Source organism: Mchenga conophoros, linkage group LG23, assembly GCF_057382185.1.
Source record: "Mchenga conophoros isolate Kocher_MC1m ecotype Shallow Benthic linkage group LG23, M_conophoros_male_GT1.1, whole genome shotgun sequence".
NCBI classification, from domain to species: domain Eukaryota; kingdom Metazoa; phylum Chordata; class Actinopteri; order Cichliformes; family Cichlidae; genus Mchenga; species Mchenga conophoros.
The window spans coordinates 11,198,579-11,221,736 of record NC_140547.1 but is presented as its reverse complement, the minus strand read 5'-3'; the positions used below and the strand labels follow the sequence as shown (position 1 = coordinate 11,221,736).

At 42.7% G+C, this 23,158-nt stretch overlaps 1 protein-coding gene across 2 annotated transcripts; it reads left to right on the top strand.

Annotated features, from left to right (window-relative positions):
- The first annotated feature begins 9,570 nt into the window (after positions 1 to 9,570).
- Positions 9,571 to 21,658, top strand: rorca (RAR-related orphan receptor C a). Of its 2 annotated transcripts, none has more exons than XM_085264244.1 (10): positions 9,571 to 9,851; positions 15,009 to 15,094; positions 15,202 to 15,343; positions 15,460 to 15,900; positions 16,007 to 16,128; positions 16,794 to 16,926; positions 17,255 to 17,362; positions 17,533 to 17,643; positions 18,385 to 18,497; positions 18,620 to 21,658. In XM_085264244.1, exons 1-10 carry the CDS (start codon positions 9,845 to 9,847, stop codon positions 18,779 to 18,781), a joined length of 1,425 nt encoding a protein of 474 aa, XP_085120370.1. In that variant the 5' UTR covers positions 9,571 to 9,844; the 3' UTR covers positions 18,782 to 21,658. The 2 variants fall into 2 exon arrangements, with proteins under 2 accessions (XP_085120370.1, XP_085120371.1); XM_085264245.1 differs by lacking the exon at positions 9,571 to 9,851 and adding an exon at positions 10,658 to 10,834.
- The last annotated feature ends 1,500 nt before the right edge of the window (positions 21,659 to 23,158 follow it).

The following is a 23,158-nucleotide window of genomic DNA, read 5'->3' as shown; positions in this document are numbered from 1 at the left end:
ATCGCTGGAACTCAGCGTGTCCGAAGTGTACTCAGAAGTGTCTTCAAATGGGATGGGAACATCACTCTCCTCAGAGCTGCTTTCCACTGCAATTTTTGTCTGGGTTTGTTTCCTCTTCCACATTCCTTGCTTTTTGTGGATTATTTCTTTTTTGCCTTTCAGTTTATTTGTCCTTTCTTCATGGGCTCTCTCTCTCAATTGCCTGCTTTTCAGGTGTATCAGTCAGGATTCGTGTCTTCACACGCTTTCGATTTGTTTGTTTCCTGGGCTGCTGACTTTTGGGTAAGGGTAGAATATCAGTGGGAGACACATATCGAGCATGGTTGGGGTCACTTCGTGAACCACATGCATGTACAGGGTCTGGTAAAAATCTGGAACTGCTCTGCAAGCTTCTTGATATGCTCTGATAGCTCCTTCTCCACCTCCTCAGAGAAGACTCTCTTTGCTGAAGCTGTTCCACTATAGCCAACCGATTTGACCTCCTATGTGTCCCTCTTTTTAATATATCGCCTGAGTGTTGACCTGTCAATTTGTCTTTCTTTAGCCACTGATCTTATGGACTTTCCTCCCTTGACTTCACTCGCTGCCCTTTCAATCTCCTCCAGGGGTGTTGAGCCCCAGCTGGTCTTCCGTCTGTAGGTCCTTGGCATGATATCTTTTCTATAATAGTTAACATATGACAAATACAACAAAAGGGTTCAGTATACTGAACTAAAATACTATTTAATAAGTCAGAGCCTTAAATAAATTTCAGTGCCTTATGGTGGGGTAGGTTGAACCATTGGATCAATTTACCCCATAGCCTTTGGCTCACTTTGCCCCATAGCCACCATTTTGAAAAAAACGGGCTAGCTTAGCAATTTAGGCTAATCTTTAGAAAACTTCTTCAGATGATATTATATTTTAGAAACCCACCAACATGTATAATATATCATTTTAGACACAGATACGTTTGTTTTAATATTACAGTCAATTTACCTGATATGCAGAAATTTTACTTTGACAAGCAAAAAACATTTTTTTGTGTAATACAGACTTACCCCTTCTCCAATGTGCTCCTCTTTAATATAGCAGGATGGAAATGATGAGTGCTTCCTGGATTTATGGTCACATGACAAAACATGTACACAGTTACCTAGATACAAGGGGTGGTTCAACTTACCCACTGGCTCATCTTACCTCACTCTCCCCTATATGTTTTTAGGGTAATTAACCTACTAATTTTTATCATTCAGAGGACCAGTGTGTAGGAACTACAGCTAAATACTTTTTCCAGGCATAAAGGAGAACTGGAACCATCATTTCTTTACAGTTTGTGTTTGCCTACTTTCAGCTCCTATCCAAAATGTCATACACAACTGAAGACTTTATGTGAAAGATGGACATGCTACACACTGTTTCATGCAGTACGAATGAAGCCCCTAGTTAAGAGTTATGATCAAAATAACACAAATACACACACCCATAACAGTGTCATTTGTGTCTTACACATGCCCTGAAGCACAACACATAATTTACAAAACAAATAGCATGCTGTCTTGAAACTTATAAACTTGATTGGAATCTTAACTTCTATGTTTGAAGACCTGTAGAGCCTGTATTTATACTGTTGTTGGTATCCGAGTTGGAGAATCTCTTTTAAAAGATTACCGAAACAGACAGCTCACTGCACCCACAGATGATCTCCTGTGAGCAAGCACTAGGTGATGGTGATTGATGTACACAGAAGATGAATGTGTGCCTCCTATAAGGTCTACAGGCACATCATGGGGGCTCTGTGAAAGAGTGTTCCTGACAACAGCTCCACCCAAACAACGGTCGTATACAGCGTCCTTTAACATAAAATAGCTGCAGTAAAACTGACTTGATTTGAGTGTTTTTTATGTTGAAAATGTTGCTTTATCCGGTCGTTAAATCTGACGTCACTAGCTGTGTCTGGGCCTAAACTCCGCTGCAGGTCCATATATCAAACGATCACTATGGCATTACTGAGAGTTGAAAAACTGTCTAAAGTCTTTCATCTTTAATAAAATGATCAGCGTTCTGCTCTACCAGGTGTAACAATTGAGTTTAACATCCAGGCATCCATGAAAACAGAATTTATGACATTTAACGGAGTTAGAAGTTAGCAGGAAGTTAGCTCGCTAGCTTCTATCTAAATACAATATAGCATGTCCTGACTGCGGGGTTTTGGAAGCAAATTAAAACGTACAGCTCTGTTATCACTTCCAACATAAATGAAGACAGAAAACTAAACAGCAGTGACGTTTGTAGGGTTACTGAAGTTTGGCTAGCTGGTATATAATGATGTGCTACGTGACCGCTAGCGACACAGCTATGTTAGCATAATATAAACAAGCTAACTTTTTTCCACTCGATAAAAGTTAACGTGAGTGTTCTCGGTGGTCAGAAACAAATGTAATCACATGGCAGGATGCTGTAAAAGGACCAAACTTCAGCCAGGAGAACAACTGAGATAATCCATCCACAATACGAGGTTAGTCATTCATATACTGCTGCATGGGCTGGGCTGTAGTTACATCCTAAGGTTTTAAAAACTGAGCTTAAATAAATGATTAGCGGTAATAAAAGCCGAGGGAGGTCAACAGGGATCACTGACTGTTTTAGGAGCTTTTTGAGATCAAATAGAAGAAAATACATAACATTAAACATGTTAACAACACAAAAGCCATATTAAACGCAGACTACTTTAGGCCCGGAAGTAGGATTCGTCACTTCATCACTTAACGACCGGATAGATGACGTTCTCAAACTGTGTAGAATAGAAGCAGATGAGGCATGAAAAATATGGACTGAAGCAAACAGAATGAATATAATTTATGAAGGGAAAAGAAATGGTCTTTGAAGAAGCTAAATATGTCATGACCCTGGTGTTTGACTTTTGCTGTTCTTTGTCCTTAATTAAGAGTTTTCTTCCCCCCTTGTATTCCTGTAACTATGTTTTGGGTAATATGAGGAGTTTCTAGTGCTTGAGTTTCAGTCAATGTCTATTTTTCTACTTGCATTCAATTTGGCGTGTTTTTGGTGTAATTAGTTTGATTCTGTTCACCTGTGTTTTGTTTTCCTCGGCTGTTTCCTCTCTCCTGACTTAATTCGTGTATATTTAAGTCTTCAGTTTTCCTTAGTCTTTGTCACGTCCTTCCTCAAACTCAGTGTGCTCTTGCTTTGTGGCTGGGGTTTTGTATTTCTGGCTCCAGCCCTGCCTGTTTTGTGTTTTTTAAACGAGACATCAGTGTTAAACCTGCTTTTCTGAGTTCTGTCTCCAGAGTCCTGTAGTTGTGTCTTCCTCTGCCTGTCACACCACCGTTCTGTGACTTGGTTAGGCAACTATTCAATACTAAAACTCCCACTTCTGTGAGAGCTGAATTAAAGTCTCTGAAAGCTGATCCGACATAAGAAGAGAACGTGGTCGTGTGCGTGTCTGTATGTCGCCCACACACTTCACACAGACCTGTGTGAACACTCGCACAATATGTGTTTTCTTGTACTTACATGCACATGTGTGAATCTTTGCATGCACAAATGTGTTTTGGTGGGTGTTACCGTACCTACAGCACAGATGATTCATTACAGACGAGCCACGAGGTCGGGGGCCCTGCAAGGCTGTTGTCATGGAAGCGAGTGTAAGACACAGTAGATCTCCTTTCAGTATCATCTTCAGATCGTTGGGACGTCAGGCTGGTTCCCTCTGAGTGTCTCACTCTTGTGCAGTGTCTCGCCTTTTCTCTCCTGTTCAGGTTCTTTCTTTGTTAGTTTATATTTTGTATGGATATAAAAGATTCAGAAGAGCTTTTTTTAAACACATTTTGTACACTTGGTCTTTGTTCTTACTCGCAGCATACTTAAACTGCAATCCCTTTAATAACCACTTGGGGCTATCTCCAAGTTATCTGTGCTGTGTGGCAAGCAGGATAGGACCCAAATGTTCCTCACTGTAAACACACTATCAATCAATAGCAATGGAGAAAGAGACCCTATGAGTGTCCTGTGAAGCAGGCTTTCTGATAGATTGTGTTCACTCATCTTTGTTCATTTGTCTTGTTCACATGCATAGACAATAAATGTTAATAAGGGTAAGTGTTTTTCTCTTCTTTTCCTCCCCAGGAGCACATCTAAATATATGCTCATGCCAAGAAAATGTGGAGTGGATTAGCAGTTAATTAGTAATGAAGGGAAGGGTGGGAAAAATAACAGCAGATGGGAGGAAGGAGATAAGAGGTAATGAACATTCAGGCCTTATACGCTGGAGCCACTCGAATGTCTGCAGCGTGGTCATTCAAAGACCCCTGTGGCGATGAAGAGACTTGCTCATGATCTGGTTTGGAGTCATTATAGTTGGAGAATGATATATAAGCTTATGTCCACCAACGGTTTCAAGGTGGAAGCGCTGATTTTGCAATACTTGCCTTCAATGCTGATGCTAGAATAATGTTATGCTGTAGCAGGGACTGAGAAATGACAAATACATGAGCTGAATACATGAGTGAGGATCAGTAATATTATTCTGAGGAGATAAGTACGAACCCCAGTAGGCAGCAATCCCTTGTCCAGCTCTGTCCTTATTTAATGTTCCTCTAAGACTCCATTTTTATCTCCCAGTCATAATCTGCCATAATCTCATCTGGGTCCTGGTATTATCTATTAGGCTGTCTAAATTGATGTTTATTCCTCTGTCCTTTTATCAAACCCCTGTGACAACTCTGAAAATGCCTTCAGCCGCTTTTTCCTGTCACGATTGTAAGATTTGATATTATCTAGATGGAAGCAGAAACAATATCGACAGACAACGGAACAAAGAGCGTGTGCACACACAGATACACCATGCTAAATGTCAGGTTTAATTGGATGTCTATCATTTGAATATCGCCTTTCAATACCAAATAAACAGCACAACTTCACAGATGACAGGATCCAACGATAATGGGCACCTAAGGGTAACAAATGCAGCCATCTCTGGTATCCACAGCTGCTGATGGAGGACAAATACCAACTTAAAAGTGAACTGAAGGGCACTCCAGTTTGCATCTTCTTTGTTTGTTTAGTACTTTAGTGCATGCTCGGCATGTCACATCCAGTTCACCTTGGAGAAGTATGACAGCAGTTGTAGCTGGTGGCATATGAGAGGAAAAGGTGGGTGAGGGTTTATTTGTTTGTTTAACACAGATATTGTTTGATTAATTTAAAAAAAAAAACATTTAATCAAAAGAAAAACCGACTATCTGCCTCAGCAGGTGTCAGCCGGACTTACAGTGTTGCTTTGTAGATCATGTCAGAGGTTTATCCTGGTAAATCTTTGTGGTTCACATGAATTCCACTTACTTCTTTTTCCTGCCTCCCTTTCTGCCAAGCTCCTATGCCTTCCTCAAAATAAACTGCATTAACTACTATGACTCAATTACTTTATATCTGCTGGCATTATAAATTCCACATTTAAAAGCTTTTAGTCAATGACTAAACACTGCAAAGTAAGTGAAGTTGGCCCTTATGGTGATAAATGTTGTATTTGTAGATTGCTACCACGATGATAATGTTCTGCTGGTTGGCTGGAGCCTGTTTGGAGGCGGCACAGGGCTACATTAGAGCACTCTGTTGCCCAAGTGCTCAAGTTTCTCCCACACTTCCTTAAAGGTATCTGCTTGCTAAGTTAGCTATAGGTGGGGATGTGAGTATGAAGGGTCTCTTGTTGTGCCTCCCTCCTGACCCTAGCTGGACAGGCAGTAAAGAAATGAATGGATAATATGCAGAATGTGACTGTGAGCCTTCAGGACAAGTCGATGCAAAATCGCAGACCAGATATCGTTCTTGAATGTGGAAACATTATCCAGCAGTCTCATCTATGGCACGCTTAACCTGCTGGTTCTGCAACTGTCCACCATCTAACACGACCCTCCATAAACTTTTAAACTTTTGTCATGATACGACTGAAAGCTTGGAGAGCAAGTGTAACGGTAGCTGCGTGCACCTGGAGCAACTTCATCAAACACCAGGAGGAGGAGGAGACATCCCTCGTGTTTTGGAGGAGATGGGGAGGGATGAGAGGTAAAGAAGCGCGCGGAAGTGGTACCCTATAGTTTGACATACTGACCTATTGATGCGAACCTGGTGCAGGTGAAAGAAAGGTGCAAACCAGATTACAGCCACACAGAAAGTCCAAGTGAGAGATTAGTAAGCATTTGAAAAAGGAGAAGGGAGAGGGTTTAGCAGGATGAGGGAGAGGAGAGGAGAGAGGATTATGGAAGCCAGAGCCTGGATCCTAAAATAATCCTCTCAGTGCACTGGGCTCGCTGCAGTGTGTGACAAAGGCCAGCTGAGGTCTTATACTGTTGTTGCATACATGCACCACGCTGTGAAACTTCACCACTCACTTCTGAACGTGTTAGCATCATTAGTGCAGTCTCTGTTTTAGAGCTGATGGCGATTTGATTTGTTCTTTGATTTCTGTTTCTCTGACACACACACGCACGCACACACACACACACGCACACACTCATTCCATTTGACTTAATCTGGAAAGCTGGTTGAGCGCTACGTGCCCGTATGTGAAGCTCTAAGCGCCCCCTTCTTTCCATGGGCAGTGTTCTAATTTGGGTATTGCCATGGTTATATAAGATTCAGGATCAGGAGGTCGGTGACGTTGGCGGCGAACACCAGATAGATGTGTGACTACTTCATGGCGACATGATATAATCCGAAAAAGATAGCAGATGAGGATGAGGAAGGAAACATACTGAATGCTGGGGAAGAAGAGGAAGTTTACATTTGCAGAACAAAATAAAGCTGAACGTTCCTCCAGCGTTTCCCAGCACTGTATTCTTAAACAAGGACAATCAATACACTGTGGCTCTGCATTTAAGTTTAAATGTTTTGCTTTCCTTTTTGTTTCAAAGATGTGTGGGAGAAGTCGTACAACGAGAATAGCAAAGGCGCGCAGTGTACACAAACCTCCGACAAACAATGAGCACAAATATAAAGCATGCATAGGTGGAGATGAGAGACTGATATGATTCAGGAGAAAAGTATTCACTGTGGAAAAAGACAAGAGGAGACTCACCACGCATGCACAGCAGAAAAACCAGAGAAGGAGGGGCGTAAAAGCTCTGCGTTGCTCCACTAACCTACTTACCATAATCCCTCTCTTCTCCCTATTTCATAACTGTGCCTACGTTACATGATACACTCGTCATCTCGCCCACGCCTGCAAATCAGTTATTTACATCAGAGCTGTTATTAATCGTTTTGGTGTGCTGTACGGTGCCGGGGTGTTTCTGCTGCGCTGTACACACACCTACTTCAACAAACACAAAAGGGAATCACAACAGGAATGAAAATGCATGTCATGCACAGAAGCACAGCTAAGCACACCCTACATCCCTCGCTTTCCCTCCTGATGTCTTTCTTTCTTTTATAACTACACTACACAAACACTGTGGTCAGTTCATTAGTCTGTATTTTATGGTTAAAAGATTTGCTCTCAGCTGCTTCCCAAGTCCAACATTTAGCCCGGATTTCCCCATATCAGGAAACGGAAAACAAAACAAAATGCAGCACAACAACCTGTGCTCACACTTAATTCCTCTAGCCAGATTAGTGTTTGTTAATCCTGTGATGTAATTAAGCTCTCTTGCAATGTATCCAAGTAAAAGGTAAGCTGAGCACAATCTTCATGTATATAAACATATCTATATATCTATATCTATATATATATATATGGGTGTTTAGTTTGCAAATGGAGTACCACATTCTTTCAGCTAGAACATACTAAAGTAAATGGAGTGTTGTTTGTGTGACTATTCTTACTGACTTCTGTATTTACACAAGAAGTGTTTACCACTTAACACATTTTCATTCATAGAATTTATAACTATGCTAAAAACAGTTTTAACATGCATGCAGATGTCACAGCGCTGCAGTATATTTAAAGACAAAATGTTTTTCAGCCTATTATGGGTCACTTTAACAGCCATGAAGAATAAATAGATTTTCAATGTCACATGTCATCATCTCTGCTGTCAGGATCTTTACATCTCGCCTGTATGTAAGGTTTTTATGGAGGTCTAGCTTGTAGGTCCAATTTTAGGCTGGACAGACTTTGCCAGTTTGTTCTTAATGATGTGATGTGTGATCATTATTTTGTATTTTGGCTTTCATTAGTGGTTTTTAAAAATACAAATGATTTGGGGACACCAGCCTGGAGCAAAAGCAAAAACTTCTGTGAAAAAATAGTCCAATTTGGACTATTTTTTCACTTAATGCTTTCCATTGATGCTGAATTAAAGTAACACACAGTATGTGGGGGTTGGGGCTGAGGCTGCTCTGTCAGCCAGCGCTGCCTTCTTCATCAGGATGGGGAACTTCACAGACTGGAATATCATAAAGGAGACTTCACTACTAGCTGACTAGAAGACCAGCATTCCCCAAGCATCACATGAGGCAAACTGGCTTCTGTGTGTCCAGCCTGGGCATTTCTGGTCCCTGTACATCTGTAGAGAGGCCTTGGTTTGCAATGCCAGCAGTACGTAAGAATGAGCTTCTTCTGAAGGGTATCTGCCCTCTCCCATAGAGGCAGGGTGAGGAGCTTGGTGGTCTGAGGTACCAGAGTAGAGCTGCTACTCCTCCACATCCAGAGGAGCCAGCTGAGGTCATATGGGAATTTAAATGGAAAGGGACTGGTTCTGCTTTCCTCAGAGCCCTATGCAACATGCCTCCTTCATAAAGGCACTTCCCATATGGAAAAGAAATAGTAAAAACATATATGATTTACTCATGAAAGTGGCCAATTTCTCATTACTTTCATATATCTTTTTAGTATGTATACAAAACATACAAGTTTCATTATATAATTTGTATAGTTTTCACTCTTGTATGCTTTTCATACAAGTTTCATACAAGACAGATAAAAACTTTATAAGATTTATATATATCTTTTCCATATGGGTTGGACTGGAACAAACGACCAACCTTCCAATTAGTGGATGACTGACTCTGCCTCCTGGGTTACAGCCATCTGACCAGGATCACCCCTGAACACCTCCCAGGAGAAGTGTTTGGGTCATGTCCTTCCAGGAAGAGGCCCCAGGACAGACCCAGGATTACATCGCTCCAGCATATCCTGCATGGATGGCTGGTTATGCTGCTTTACTTTAAATTACGACTGAAAACTATATTAAAAAATAAATATATGTATATGTGTATATATATATATGTGTGTGTGTGTGTGTGTGTGTGTGTGTGTGTGTGTGTGTGTCATTATTTATATACCTAATAAAGCTGTGATAGTTTGAGTTTTTGTGTTTGCTGCTCTCTGAGTGTTCTCACACTCAATGATGGGGGGGTCTTGGGGGTCTCGGGACCTCCCTGGCAGTCTGCGCGTGCCGCAGGTCTGCAGGAGGAGAGTAAACAGTTCCCACGCTGGTCTGCTGCCGGTCTGAAGTGACACACTGCCACACTTTCCCACGCACGCGAGAGCCTCCTTAAAGCGCGAGGGGGAGGGGGAGCGCGCGTCAGCTCTCTGGGCACGAGGCGGGCGGGCCGCGGGATGAGGATCATGTGTAGTCCACGCGCCGAAACTAGGTTAGAGCGAACCGCGCAGCAGAGAGGAGCAGAGCGCAGAGCAGGCCTGGAGTTTCCCGCAAACAGAACGCACATAGCGGAGGCGTGCTGTCACACACTTGCGGGTTACGGATCCATATGAGGAGTCGTTGTTGTGACGGTTTCCAGCGGCTCCGGTGTGGAGCGAGTAAGTGCGCGTTGCTGTCACAGTTCCTTGGCTTCATTTCCACGCGGACATTTATGACCCCAACAGTCGGTTAGACCCACGGCAGACATGAGAGGTGAGGTTTCTTTTCTTACTGTGGAAAACGTGACTTTTGGGTGTATTTGCGTGTTTGTTCGTGCGCTAGCGGCCGCAGAAAGTTTCCGACTACGCGCAGCTGATCGGACGTGAAGTTACCAGCTGTCACTTCAAAGACTGCCAGGCTCGTTTGCACACTTTTGACACAAAGAGTGAAAAATATAATTTTAAAAAGAGGGTCGTGTTAAACATAGATTATGGCCGTGAGCGCGGATCCGAGCAGGGATTCGTGATTAGAGGAAATCTAATCGGCGAGCGGCTCCGGTTATGTAAGAGGCAGGGAGGAGGAGGAGAGCGGAGTGATTCGTGGCTGCACAAAAACCTGCAGCCAGGATTGTTTACGTTATTTCCAGCATCAGCTCTCAGTGATTATTAACCTTCCTACTGTTTATACTTACAGACACGCTTTAGAAGTAGTTTTACTGTTAACATGTTAGAGCTGCCTGCTGTGTGATACAGTTTACTACTACTAATAATAATAATAATGATAATAATATGGAGGTTGTTTGAGTTTCTCTTTTGTCCCGGTGTTTCCTTTAATTCATAAATCAGAGAGTTTTGTGTTTTCAGACTCGGTTTTTCTGTGAAAGAGAGAGAGGAGGTGCTCCATTGACCTAGTTCTGTCATTGAGGATTACGGCGCGTGCGTGAGTGCGCGTGCGTGTACACCGATACTGTTGTCAGACTAATAAAACACAGTCGATCATTTCCTTCAGGGATGTTTTCATCGGATGGGAGCTGAGCTGGGACAGCCTGCTGTCTTTAAAGATTCAGTTTTCTTCAAAGTTGCAGATAAAATAATGGGACACAAACGCGTCTCCTCCTCTCATGTGCGTGTTGTGTTTGGAGTTGACTTTGCCCGTTTCAAATGGCTTTTGCGATGCTGGACCATCATGCACACCGCTGTGACAGGCAGGATATGGACACAGCAGGGTTACAAGACACAGCCACTCACAACACAAATGTAAGCTAGATCTTAAAGTGCACTTGAATTTGGCCTTTTCCAGAGTCATGAGTGTAACTGAGTTTGAGGCGCGTGGGTGCAGAGAGTTTCATACTCGGTGCCGCTGCATTTGAGCTCAGTTACCCGCCCCCCAATCAAAGGCACGGTGGCAGTAAAGAGGGACGCCGTCTCTGCTGTCCAAGGACACTGCTGTGCTGAGCTCAGCATCAAAGCCACTATCTGTGGGCTGTGCAGCCTTGGGGAAGTTCACAGCAAGTTACTGTATGTGTCAAGGTGCCCTTTGTGTCTGACAACTGCATGCTAAGATTCCAGTCCTCTTATCTAAAGCTTTAACTCTTCGTGTAACCTGCAGGCTGCTGTGTGAGCACAGTGTGACAGCTCTGTGTGTGTTATGACTGCACTTCATTCTGCAGTCACTGTGTTAAAAATATCATTTTGTTCTCTTTAACATTTGTTTAGAGTAAAAAGTATCATAATCCATTATCATTTGATAGGTGTGCTAATACACGATAAGCATTTCTGTGAAAGCAGATAACAGACATGCGAACAGACGTAAAGAGATTTTAATTCAAGGTGACTGTGATTGTTTCTGCACAGTCCTGAATTTGTTCCTGCTGTTTGCAGCAGCGAGCGCGATTACATGCTGGGAAGCGAATTCCTCAGTCCGTCTTTGCTTGTGTTGCACAGGCCCACTTGGGTTTGAGCTTGGAGTAGCGCGCACACACACACACACAGCCAGCTGAATGCACTTTATCTTTTCTGATCAATGGTGCGGGATTACAGAGACCCGCTTTCTCGGCAGACGCAGCACTGTGCTCAGCATATAATTATTTAATACAAGGCAAACAAAAAAGTAGAATGAAGGCGTGCAAATATTTATATTAAGGCAATCACTTTAAATGTTTAATTGTTAGCAGTGTAATACAGCCAGTGTAAAAACGTGAAGAGAAACACCCTTTTAATCTGGCGAGGCTGACGTGTGCAGACAGGCTTGTGTACGGCACATTGTGTATATGCACTGACGTGGCTGGCTTCCAGTGATAGGCTGGTTATACTTCAAGCCAGATGTGTCTCATTACATTTGTCTGAAAATCTGAGATAATTAGAAGAAAAAGTGTACTGTGGGAGTGTGACATCCTCTGTGTGCAATAAAATGTTTCATTTCACCGCAGATCAATCTATTACGCTTGCAGCACATTTTTAAAATGTTCGGGGTTAGTGTCAGGCCACACTGTGCTCCATAGGTAGGTCAGTGGGAGGAGAAGAAGAGAAAAGGCAATCATTACTCCTCATCTACCGGAGCTGTACAGAAAACAGGTGGCCACTGGGGCCCTCAATGGGAAACCTGTAGAAAGTGGGTAATTGAATAACCTGGCTGCAGCAAGCTCTTCAATGGCAACCAGTCCTCATGCTATGTTGCACAAAACCATATGCCGTGCTATACCACACATGCCCCGGATACCCGTTCGATTATGGGTTAAGTGTACAATATGTCAGGTAAATGTAAAGTCTAGGGCAAATAGGACCTTGGACGGTATTTGATTAGCTGGGATAAGAGGGCAAAGTCTGCCTCGCTCACTGTTTACAGCGCTGACAAAGAAAGAAGTGTTGAGTAACTGGCACAAAAGAGACTTTTACATGAAAACCTCTTTGAATTGGAAGGTTTCAAAGGCCGTAAACCTGATGGAAGAATAATTCTTTTTGAATTGGAGGTTCCAACAGGTAGCACAGCCACAGGTAGCACAGCCTGTGAGGTAAAAGTTTACATATTTGAGCTCGATCAAGCTTCACTTATACAGCTGGTGTCAGTTAGTACTGAAGCCACTGATCACTGAGCTAATATTAGGTTCTAATGTGACTGTGTCTAAAAACACACAGATTTCTGGGCTTAAACATACAATCTGGCATTGAAACAAAGAGGAGTTTCTTTGTTTGGTCCTGGAACAAAAATGAATGCTGAGAAATAAACAGGGCGAGAATAAAGACGCTCTTGTTCAGACCCGTCCTGCACAGCAACATGTTTACGAATCACAGCAGCGTGTGTTAGCCTTTAGGGCTCGGCATGATTAATCTACAGGCTGGTATTTACACAAAATCAAGTGTACTTATGTGCAGCATTTTAGTTTATGCAACATTTATTGGTTTATTTGGCAAAGAGCCCCTGAGAGCAGGGGAAATCTCTGCACAGCCACTCTGCACCAGGGTAAAAATAGATTTATGGCCAAGCTCAAAGTCAGATGCGATTTCACTCAAACACCTGACATGCTGTAACAAGTTAAGACCTACTATTTGCTGCGTCTGCCTGCGTTTTACTGTACGACATGCTGCTGGAAATAAGTTGGATATTTGTGTCTTCAGTCTAGTCTCCTTCTATAATCAAATGTTACACCCTTGTCTTTCTAAACCAGAAGCAGGAATCCACCCCGCCTGTACTTAAAGACCGAGTCAGATCTGATTCCACCTTAAAACCTGCCAGAAGCAGGATTGTGTTCCTTGCAGGCTGCCAGCGCAGGCGCCTCCCCTCCACTGAATGGGAAACTGTGTCAGTGGAGCAGCTCTTGTTTGCTGAGCTTGGCTGTGCCGCTCAGCTGACTGGCAGGTGAGGCTGCGACTCACAGGCCTGACTTCTCCCTCGAAAGCCAATAGGAGCGCAGGAGGGTGTGGGACTTTCGTCACACTGTTGCCGGGACAACCACCTTTGAATGAGTTCGTTCGTGGAATGCAGCCAGATGCAGTTATATAACAGGCTGAAGGGCGGGGTAAGGCTCTGAGGGGGGAGCGATAAAGGGAGCAGTGGAGAATGGGACTTTTTTTTTCCATTGCCTTTTATTTATTTATATCCCACACTTACGTTTCAGTGTCTAGCTCGTTCTAGATAAACCAGATCCTTAAAGATATGTCACCTGTGCTGCACACAAAACTTCTCTATAAGGCAAAAATAAGGGGAAATTAATGAGGCAATAAGTCAAGATTTGCAGGATGTCAGTCACCGATCCGTCTAATTTAGCCTCAGTGTGTGACGCAGGTCTCTCCCCACGCAGAGTGACTCATGAAATTTATTGGTTGTGAGTGGTTTAAATCAGCCCCTTCAGAAAACAGCAATTTTCTCAAAAGCTCTGAAGACCAGTTAAATCCTTTTGTGTGATTTACCGGTTACCTAATGCCCCTTGTGACCCAGCAAAGGTGGTTTAGTGGATTGTTTGGTGCGGCTGAGAGCCCTAGAAAAATGGGATTTTGCACACAGCATACACGGCGACAGTCAGCGTGGCAGTAATAGCTGCTGTTTACCCGCTAACATTGTGTTCAACCTGGAGGAAAAGCTACAGAGCAAGAAAGAGCTGTGAAACTTTATAACCCAGGGCCTCAGCTAATGCAATTGACCTGCTATTCTGGGCTCGAAGGAGGCCCGGCTACTTAGATAAACAACATAATGAAAAGAACAGCCTGTTCCTCGGTAAGAAGGCTCAGGCTTTCAGTGAACTCCACGGGTGTACTGCGTACGTTTCTTTTGTGTTCCTTCTCCTCCTAACATAATCACAAATGTGTCTCATCTTCATCCGCTGCATTTCAAATATCGTGCCGCAAAGATGATGCAATGCCAGTTTCTGTGAGGAAAAGTGCGCCAAAAAGTCTCCTATGCACGGCCGCCACTCGATCTCAAAAAGCTGAGCGTTATGTCAGCCTGGAGTAAAGGCCTGACAATACCTGCATTCAGCATGACTGCCCTAAAAAGCAGACTCTGTTCTGGGTTTTCTGCAGAGGATTGAATCCGCTTTCATTTTCATTGAAACTTACTGATATTTTTATTATAAATGTGACCAATTCGATTTTGCCAGTAAAATCATAAAGAAAAAAATGTTTCTGACAGTTAAAAGCAGATATAAATAATTGATCAACTCTTGTTTTAATAAAAGGTCCAAAAAATATTGAGAAACGCCGCGAGCAGAGCAACAGGTTTGCTGAAAACAGGTTAATGTTTCAGGCGTCGCCCCCGCTGAGAGATTTTAACGATGAACGAGTGATGGATTACGTCCTTTTTATGTTTTGTGTTTTATGTGTACTCTGTATAAATTGTATCATATTTCTGTTATTGTCACATTTGTTCTGATGAATCTGTACCTGTGAATGTGGATTTCATAGTTTCTCGTTTTTCTGCACTTGTCTCTCTCTGCAGCTCAAATAGAAGTCATTCCCTGTAAAATCTGTGGGGACAAATCATCAGGGATTCACTATGGTGTCATCACCTGTGAAGGCTGCAAGGTGAGCAACATTCATCAGCAGTTGGTTTAAAAACAGGAAGAGCTGATCTTTAGAAAGTGTCGATGCGTTTTGTCAGATGCGCCCCTCACGTCTGCTTTTGTTTGCAGGGTTTCTTTCGGCGCAGCCAGCAGAACAATGCCATGTACTCGTGCTCGCGACAGAGGAACTGCCTAATCGACCGGACCAACCGTAACCGCTGTCAACACTGCAGGCTGCAGAAGTGTCTCGCTCTGGGCATGAGCCGCGATGGTGAGTTCGCTTACAAGATCTGTATTTAATTCACTCCATTTTCGCCCATCACAGTGGTGAGACGCTAACGCTTGTTTTACCGAGACCTTTAAATGTTTCGTTTTTCCCCACTGCAGCTGTAAAGTTTGGTCGAATGTCCAAAAAGCAGCGTGACAGCCTGTACGCAGAGGTCCAGAAGCACCAGCAGTCCCAGGAGTGCGGAGGGATTGGTTCCCGCGAGGAGAAGAGCGACACGGCTGACCATGGCCGTACCTACAGGAGAGGCTCCAGCGCCACGCTCAGCGATCTGGACGACATCACAACGCTGCCGGAGGGGCTGCTTTTTGACCTGCCGCTGACCCCGGACGATGGCGGAGGAGACTACTGTAACCTGGATATGATGGGAGGAAGTGCAGGCAGCGGCTCCTCCTCGCAGAGCTCCCCAGAGCAGACCAGCTTGGACTTTGGTGACGGAAACCACAGCATCAAGCATGAGTACCAGCTGCTGCATGACTCTGGACTCTTCTCACACGCCATCTTCAACCCGCTGCCTGACGGCTGCTCCCTGCTCGAGATAGGTCAGCATCAAACCCTCTAATAAGACGTTCATGAATATTAGAAACCTCTCGAATGCTCTTGCAAATCTAAAAACAGAAACTAAAGTAAGACTTTCTTTTGGTTCAGAGCGCGTTGCCCAGAATGTGGTCAAGTCCCACATCGAGACGAACCAGTACACCTCGGAGGAGCTCAAGAGAATGGCGTGGACCTTGTACAGCCCAGAAGAGACCCGCTCATACCAGACCAAGGTAAACTTTAGACAGATTATTGCTGACAAATTTGCTGCTGACCTAAACGAGTGCAGAGTCATTTTTGAGGGTTTTTTGTTGCTGCTGCGAGTCCAACTGTAAACTTGCAGAAGTTGGTGAAACTGTAAAACAGAGTAACACAACACAGCTGGTATCGTGCGCACCATTTCAGCCGCCGTTGTGCGTTTACATTGTTTTCCCTGGAAATCAGTCACACGGCCTCCGTGCAAATTGTGAAAGTCAGCGAGCGACTGTTTGTTGAGAAACAGTGAGACTTTATGACTTTATAATTAGCTAATCTGACACAGTGGGACAAAAATGATGTGCAGCGTGATTCCAGCTTGTTAATCCTACTCTGTAAACTCACACTGTCCTTTACAAGGTTATCAAAGGAATGCTTTCAGTTTTTACAAAGCGCAGAAATCAGAGGTACGACTTGTTGGAATGTTCCTTTCTTCGTTGTCGCTTTAATCTGAACATTCGTACAGGAAGGCCACAGATGGACACTGCAGATTCACACGAGATGCGTGAAATACTTTAAACCACACTGTACGACCGAAACCCCCCCCCCCCAAAAAAAACTGTAACCATGCCAAACAACTTGTTTAATGTCTCATGTGTTGCTTTAATCCGATGGCCTTCCTGTGTTTGTCTTTCTCTTGCAGTCAGCTGAGGCGATTTGGCAACAGTGTGCCGTTCACATCACCAATGCAATCCAGTATGTGGTGGAGTTTGCTAAGCGCATCTCTGGCTTCATGGACCTCTGTCAGAATGATCAGATTATCCTCCTCAAAGCAGGTCAGTACATGACACACACAAACACAAACGCTTTATTTTAGCTCTCTCAGATCAGAACATCGCAGCTCAAAGTGGTCCCATTGCATTTTAAATCAATATAATTTATGTGTAGTTTTGTGTAAATCTAAATCTTCGCCTTTGTGTATTGTTGTAGTAGAGCATCTTTACTGGAAATGTTGTTGTTGTTATTAATGTGTCAGTCACATGTGGGATTATTTGAAAAATGAAATAAACCGAACATGTGACTGTGGTAACTGGTTTTATCGTGTTTGATCTCTGCTCAGTATGAATGTGTTTATCCTGAATGGCTTTTTGTTTGTGTCAATAGGCTGCATGGACGTCCTGCTCATCCGCATGTGTCGGGCCTACAACCCCATCAATAATACAATGCTCTTTGATGGAAAATTCTCCACTCCTCAGCTTTTCAAAGCTCTTGGTGAGTCCACACGTTTACGGTCTCTTCCTGGCTTGCTAGTTTTCTCTCCAAACAACTTTTATGAAGGGAAGAGCGGAGGATTTTAGGTCATTTTTAAATTGTTTACCGTTCTCATCACAGCCACTAGATTTTTGTTCTGATGCCATTTTTTTCCCTCTCTGTCCCCGAAGGCTGTGACGACCTTGTGAATGCGGTGTTTGACTTGGCTAAAAGCCTGAGCCGTATACAGATGTCTGACGAGGAGATTGCTCTTTTCAGTGCTGCTGTGCTGCTCTCGCCAGGTGAGATGACAGGAAATCACCCACTCACACATGCTAAACTGGTGTAACTGATATTCGGTGCGTCCGAGTACCACCTTGATGCTCTGGTTTTGTTTTTCTAATGCACGTAGAAGGGTCAGTACAGGTTTTCTGCCTGGGATCTGTAAACTTATAAACCTTTTTGTTGGGGATTGATTGCTTGATTGATTGAAGCTTCCCTGTTTTGTTTTTTTTACCTTAAAAATGAATGAACCTGTCCGGATGTCCTACAAATGTAGCATAAGAACTGTGTCTGCATGCTGGGTTTGAACAGGTTTCAATGCAGTTCAAATTTACCTCACAGTACTAGCGCTCACAAGATATTTATAAACCCCATAATTTGCTAAATGTTCTGGCACAAGCTGAAAACTACTGTTGGCCTTTTACCAAAGCATACTATTGATGAATGAATGATTCATCTTCACCCCTACCTTGCAGCCCGCCTACATCATCATTGTATCATAGTATAAAAGTGAAACTGAAACCATGGCGACTGTGGTTAAATTGTGGATGTTTAACAGTCAATAAAAGCTCACGTTTTGGAAAAAGGTGTGCAGTCCTGTAAAACACAGACAGTTATATATATACTTTTTTTTTTTTATAGCAAAACAATATAAAACTACTTGTAAAAAGCTTCATGTTTTGTTTATATGTAGTTACACATTTAAAACTTACTGGGTTCAGATCCAAACAATGACCCGATGTGACTGCCTTCTCTTTCAGACCGACCCTGGCTGACGGATGTTCAGAAGATCCAGAAGTTGCAGGAGAAGGTTTACGTGGCTCTGCAGCGCTGCTTACAGCGACAGGGAACATCAGAGGAGAAACTGGCTAAGGTACAAAGCCTGCTGCAGCTCCTGTATCACCATTATTTTGGCTAAAACACCCTAATATTTTAACATTTACTGGAAGTTGTGTCCACTTTAAATCCTTAATCTTTTCTACATTTCTCTTCTAGATGGTGTCTAAGCTTCCCATGATGAGGTCCATTTGCAACCTTCACATTGACAAACTGGAGTTTTTCCGTCTGGTTCACCCAGAGACGGCGTATACGTTCCCTCCTCTGTATAGGGAGGTTTTTGGCAGTGAACTCACCTTCCCAGACTCCACAGAGGGCTAGGGCTATTTAGCTAAGTGCTGTGAGTCATATAGTGACACTGAGGTGCAGGGAGAGGAAGATTCAAATGTGGCAACCAGCTGAAGGAACACCAGCCAGCAGCTCAATGACAATCCTGCATGCTACGCTTTAGCGCACACTCCTCTCACCTCTGGCTCTCACTGCTCTGCGAGCCAGTCCTTTAAACCTAACACGACAGGAAGTGCTGCTGGGTAATCCATGCACTTTACCTCCTTTTAGGGAGTTAAAGGAACTATTCAAAAGTAGCCTACGCTCTTTGTATTCTCAAAATTATTTTTCTATAAGACCTTAAACCTCTCGTTAGGTTGAGTTCTTTTCTAATAAATTGGACTCTCGCCGCTCTCACAGTTCCTGTAAGCTATTGTTGAATGTACCTCCCGTTCCCTGAACCATTCAGCACAGCCCTGCGCTTGATATAGAATGTACATACCTAAAATCCTCACCTACTTTGTGGAGATTTGCAGTAACGATGCCTGTTTCCATCGTCAGTCTAGTAACTGTTAATTGTTTCTTTAAGTATTTTTGGTAGCACCCATATTTTTTCAGTTTTCTAACATATGAACAAACTGTTTAAAGGGACCATGATCAAACTCTCGAGCAGACAGAGTTTTTAAACTGTGTGGGTCATGGGCGAACATTTAGCGTCTCTGTTGCCAAGCACTTGGAAAGTCTTGCACACGGAGTACAAAACTTAGCGTTTACGCTGAAAATGTCGTAGGTATTTTTATGAGCACACCCTCAGACACTGACGTAAGTGATCTCTCTATTTTTTTTTAAATCTAATCAGTGACCTCAGTCCTATTACCTTTTCCCTTTGCGAATGCCACTTAGAGAGACGCACACAGAGCTATTGTGGGTCTTTCGGAGAGAGACAGGCTGTTGCTGAGATGTAAAAATGTAAACTAGCACTTACGAGTCCTCCTTAGAATCAAAAAATGACCTCTGGGCACGAGATGTTACGGGTTCGCGCTCATGCTAAACCAGTGAGAAACACTAAATAAACCCTCCCGCTGCCCAGAGTCCAGCCCCCGAGAGGTTATCGTGCCCCCCGGAGGATCCCCTCCTTACCGTCGCCACCCACAGGTTCAAAAGACTCGGGATTAAAGAAAGCTCTTGAATGTGACAGTTAGTGTATCACCACCAGTATGGTTGGAGGTAGGTGGATGGTGGTGTTAGAAGATTTCCTTTCTGCTCAGGTCCTCGCCGCTGTGGGGTCGGGCAGGCGTTCTGATCAGAGAATTCACCCTTCTGTTTCTTGTTCTCCACTCCTTTACTACCTCACCCTTTTCAAACACTACATGGCACAGCAAAGGGTTGACAGAGCCATCAGCTACCCCCCTGAGTTATTATTTCTGCTTCGTATTAGAAATCAGCAATTAGTGCTAAAATCTGAACACCAGTGCTAACTGTTTCAAAATGTACTGTGTTTTTGCTTAAAACTGGACAGGAAATGAGTGCAAATGACCTGCTGGATGTGCTTGCCCTGAGGACATCCTCTCCGATTGTCAGAGCAACTCATGCCCTTAGGTCCAGGAAGCCCGGGATAGATACAGATCTATCTTGAATCCTGGAGACGCACTCTGCAGACAGAGGGTGCGTCTTCATAGCTGGGGAATGTATTGGACTTGTGTAGAAACAAAGGAGCATCCATTCTGCCAATATCCTAAAAAGGCTGTGAAGAAATTGTAATTCTAAGTTCTATTTCGAGCATTTTTTAAGACAATCACGCGACAGATGTTGGATGTCTGCTTTTGTGTAAAAATGTAAGCCAGGTTTGCTCTGCACTGCTGGGACAGTGCTCTTCACCATACACTATATTTTGTCAGCTAGTATGAAGGGGGTGTTACTGTTGTCTTGGTACTTAAGACAGAGGCATTGTGGGATTGTGCAATGTTGTCTTTCCCATCGTTCTCAGTACATTGAGCTGTTTTTTTGCCGTGTACTATAGCTAATATTTTCATAAGCACTTTGACTAAGTTGACCTTGCGGCACAGCAAGTAACGCTATTTATAATGTAATGTACCAAATACACAGCCACCTTCTTTTCAGATCGGCTGAAAATGGCCGAACGGCATTTAGAGATTGTAACAAAGTGCAATACTTTGTGCGTCGAGCCTGAAAACGCTAGACGCGCTAACTTCATAAGATTGAGTATATTTTGTGAGGTTGCAGGCCTAAAGTCTGTCCGGGGGGCAGTAGTTACGCTCTGCACTCGCATTTCTGTTTAGAGTCACTCAGGGAGATAGCTGGGCTCTCTGTCCTACAGTGTCTGCAGTCAGTCTAGCTAGCAAGACACCTTGCACCAACATAGAAGACCTTTAAACCTTGATCACTGTGTACAGTACATGTTCTTGTGAATGTTTGATTACAGAAGTATCAAAGATTTTACCCCTGTCTAATATCATTATTGCAAAATGTTTTTTTTGAGTTATAGATTAAATAGGATATATATAAATATATATATCTACATATAAATATAAAAGATGGATTATAATCTCGGATTCTTGTGTTGGTTTTGTTGTGATCTTTCATTTCTAAATTTTTATCCTTTTATGTGCTTGTTTCTCATCGGTTTAGTGTCCTTTTGTCTTGGAGAGATGTAATTCTATTTTTTTTAAAGAGCGTTTTTAAACATGTCGCCCTAAACTTTCTCTTTGTCATGATCCTTCTGTTTATATTTTCACTCTATTTTAAGATTATAACTATGAAATCAATATAGATTTTAATATGGAATAATTTATGACATGTCATGAATATAAAGCCCTTTAGGGTTTAACACAGTGAAGTGTTATTGCACAATGGTGATACTATATGTGGATTTAAGAATGTAATAAAAGTGTTTTTGCAATTAAAAAGAAAGTTTGTTGTGATTTTGTGTTTTGGTGACAAGCTGCTGGTAAGAAAATTGCTTCTTTGTTAAGTTTTTGGTTGGGTTGGTTGTTGGGTGGCTTAACAAACTAAACATTCTTCTGAAAATGCTCAGGTCCAAGGACTGGGCTCAAAGTAGCTGATGTGGAAAGAGAAGCTTTGAAAGCCGTGCAGGGGGCTGGAGAACTACAGCTGAAGACCAGTTTAAAAACTTTTAAAAAAGAAAGTCAACCTCCTTAGAAGCAAAATAGAAAGCAAAGTGCAATAATGTTTAAGAGGCATCTCCTCAGCTGTGTTTCATGAGCTGGAAGATGTTTACACTGTTCTGTATTTTGTAGAGTAGGTGATGGAAAAATGTGCACCACAAACAAAGAACTGATATAATACAGAGCTTTACATAATGACCCAGGGTTTAATGTAGGCTGTAGGTCAAAGGGCACGACCAACGCACCAAACGTGCAGCAGAGAAATCATTAACAATTCCAACTTCCCAGTTATCCATGTTTAGATTTTGGCACGTCTTAATTCCTGTAACTCTCTGTCAGTCAACCCTGCCCATATGGAAAAGATATATATAAATCTTATAGAGTTTGTATCTGTCTTGTGTGAAACTTGTATGAAAAGCATATAAGTGTGAAAACAGATATAAGACCCCTTGAAAAATTATATAATGAAACTTGTGTCCCACCTGCAACTTGTCCGAAATTCAGCTATAAGGCTCCTGACGGTTACCAGAGAGAGTATTACTCGGATACTTGCATCTTTACATTGGCTGCCAGTTAAGTACAGAGTCGATTTCAAGGTTCTGTTATTTGTTTTTAAAGCTCTCCAACGCTTGGCTCCGGGTTACATTTCAGATCTCTTAGCCCGCATTAACCACTCGAACTCTGCGGCCTTCCAGTCAGATGATTTTACTGGTCCCACGCTCCCAAATAAAATCTAAAGGTGACAGTTTCTTCGCCGCCGCTCCCCCGAGACTCTGGAACAGACTTGCCTCCTATTTGGAAATCTTTAAATCAAACCTCCTTGTTTTCACAGGCTTCAGATCACTTTGAAATCGGCTGCTGGTCTATTCTGTCTTTGATGGATGATGGATGCATGTGTATATGTATATATGTATTCATGTCCATGTGTGGTCCTGTGTGTGTGTATATGTATGTGCACATATATGCATGTATAGATGTAAAAAAAATAATAATTTTTTATCTCATTTATTTTAATTCTTTCTTTTATTTTGACTACATTGTCCCTCTGTTCAGCACTTTGGACAAGTAAAGCTGACTTGACTTGAATAGAATGCATCCCAGTACAAGCATGGAAATGTACAGCAAATCAGAAATACTTGTGTTTGAATCATAAACAAGTGCACTGTCTAAATTTAATATAATAATAAATGTTTTTGAGATTTGGTAGTAGCGTTGTAAACTTACTGCTTATCAGACACATTATTTTTTCCTCATTTGGTTTTATAAATATTTTATATCCCACTGA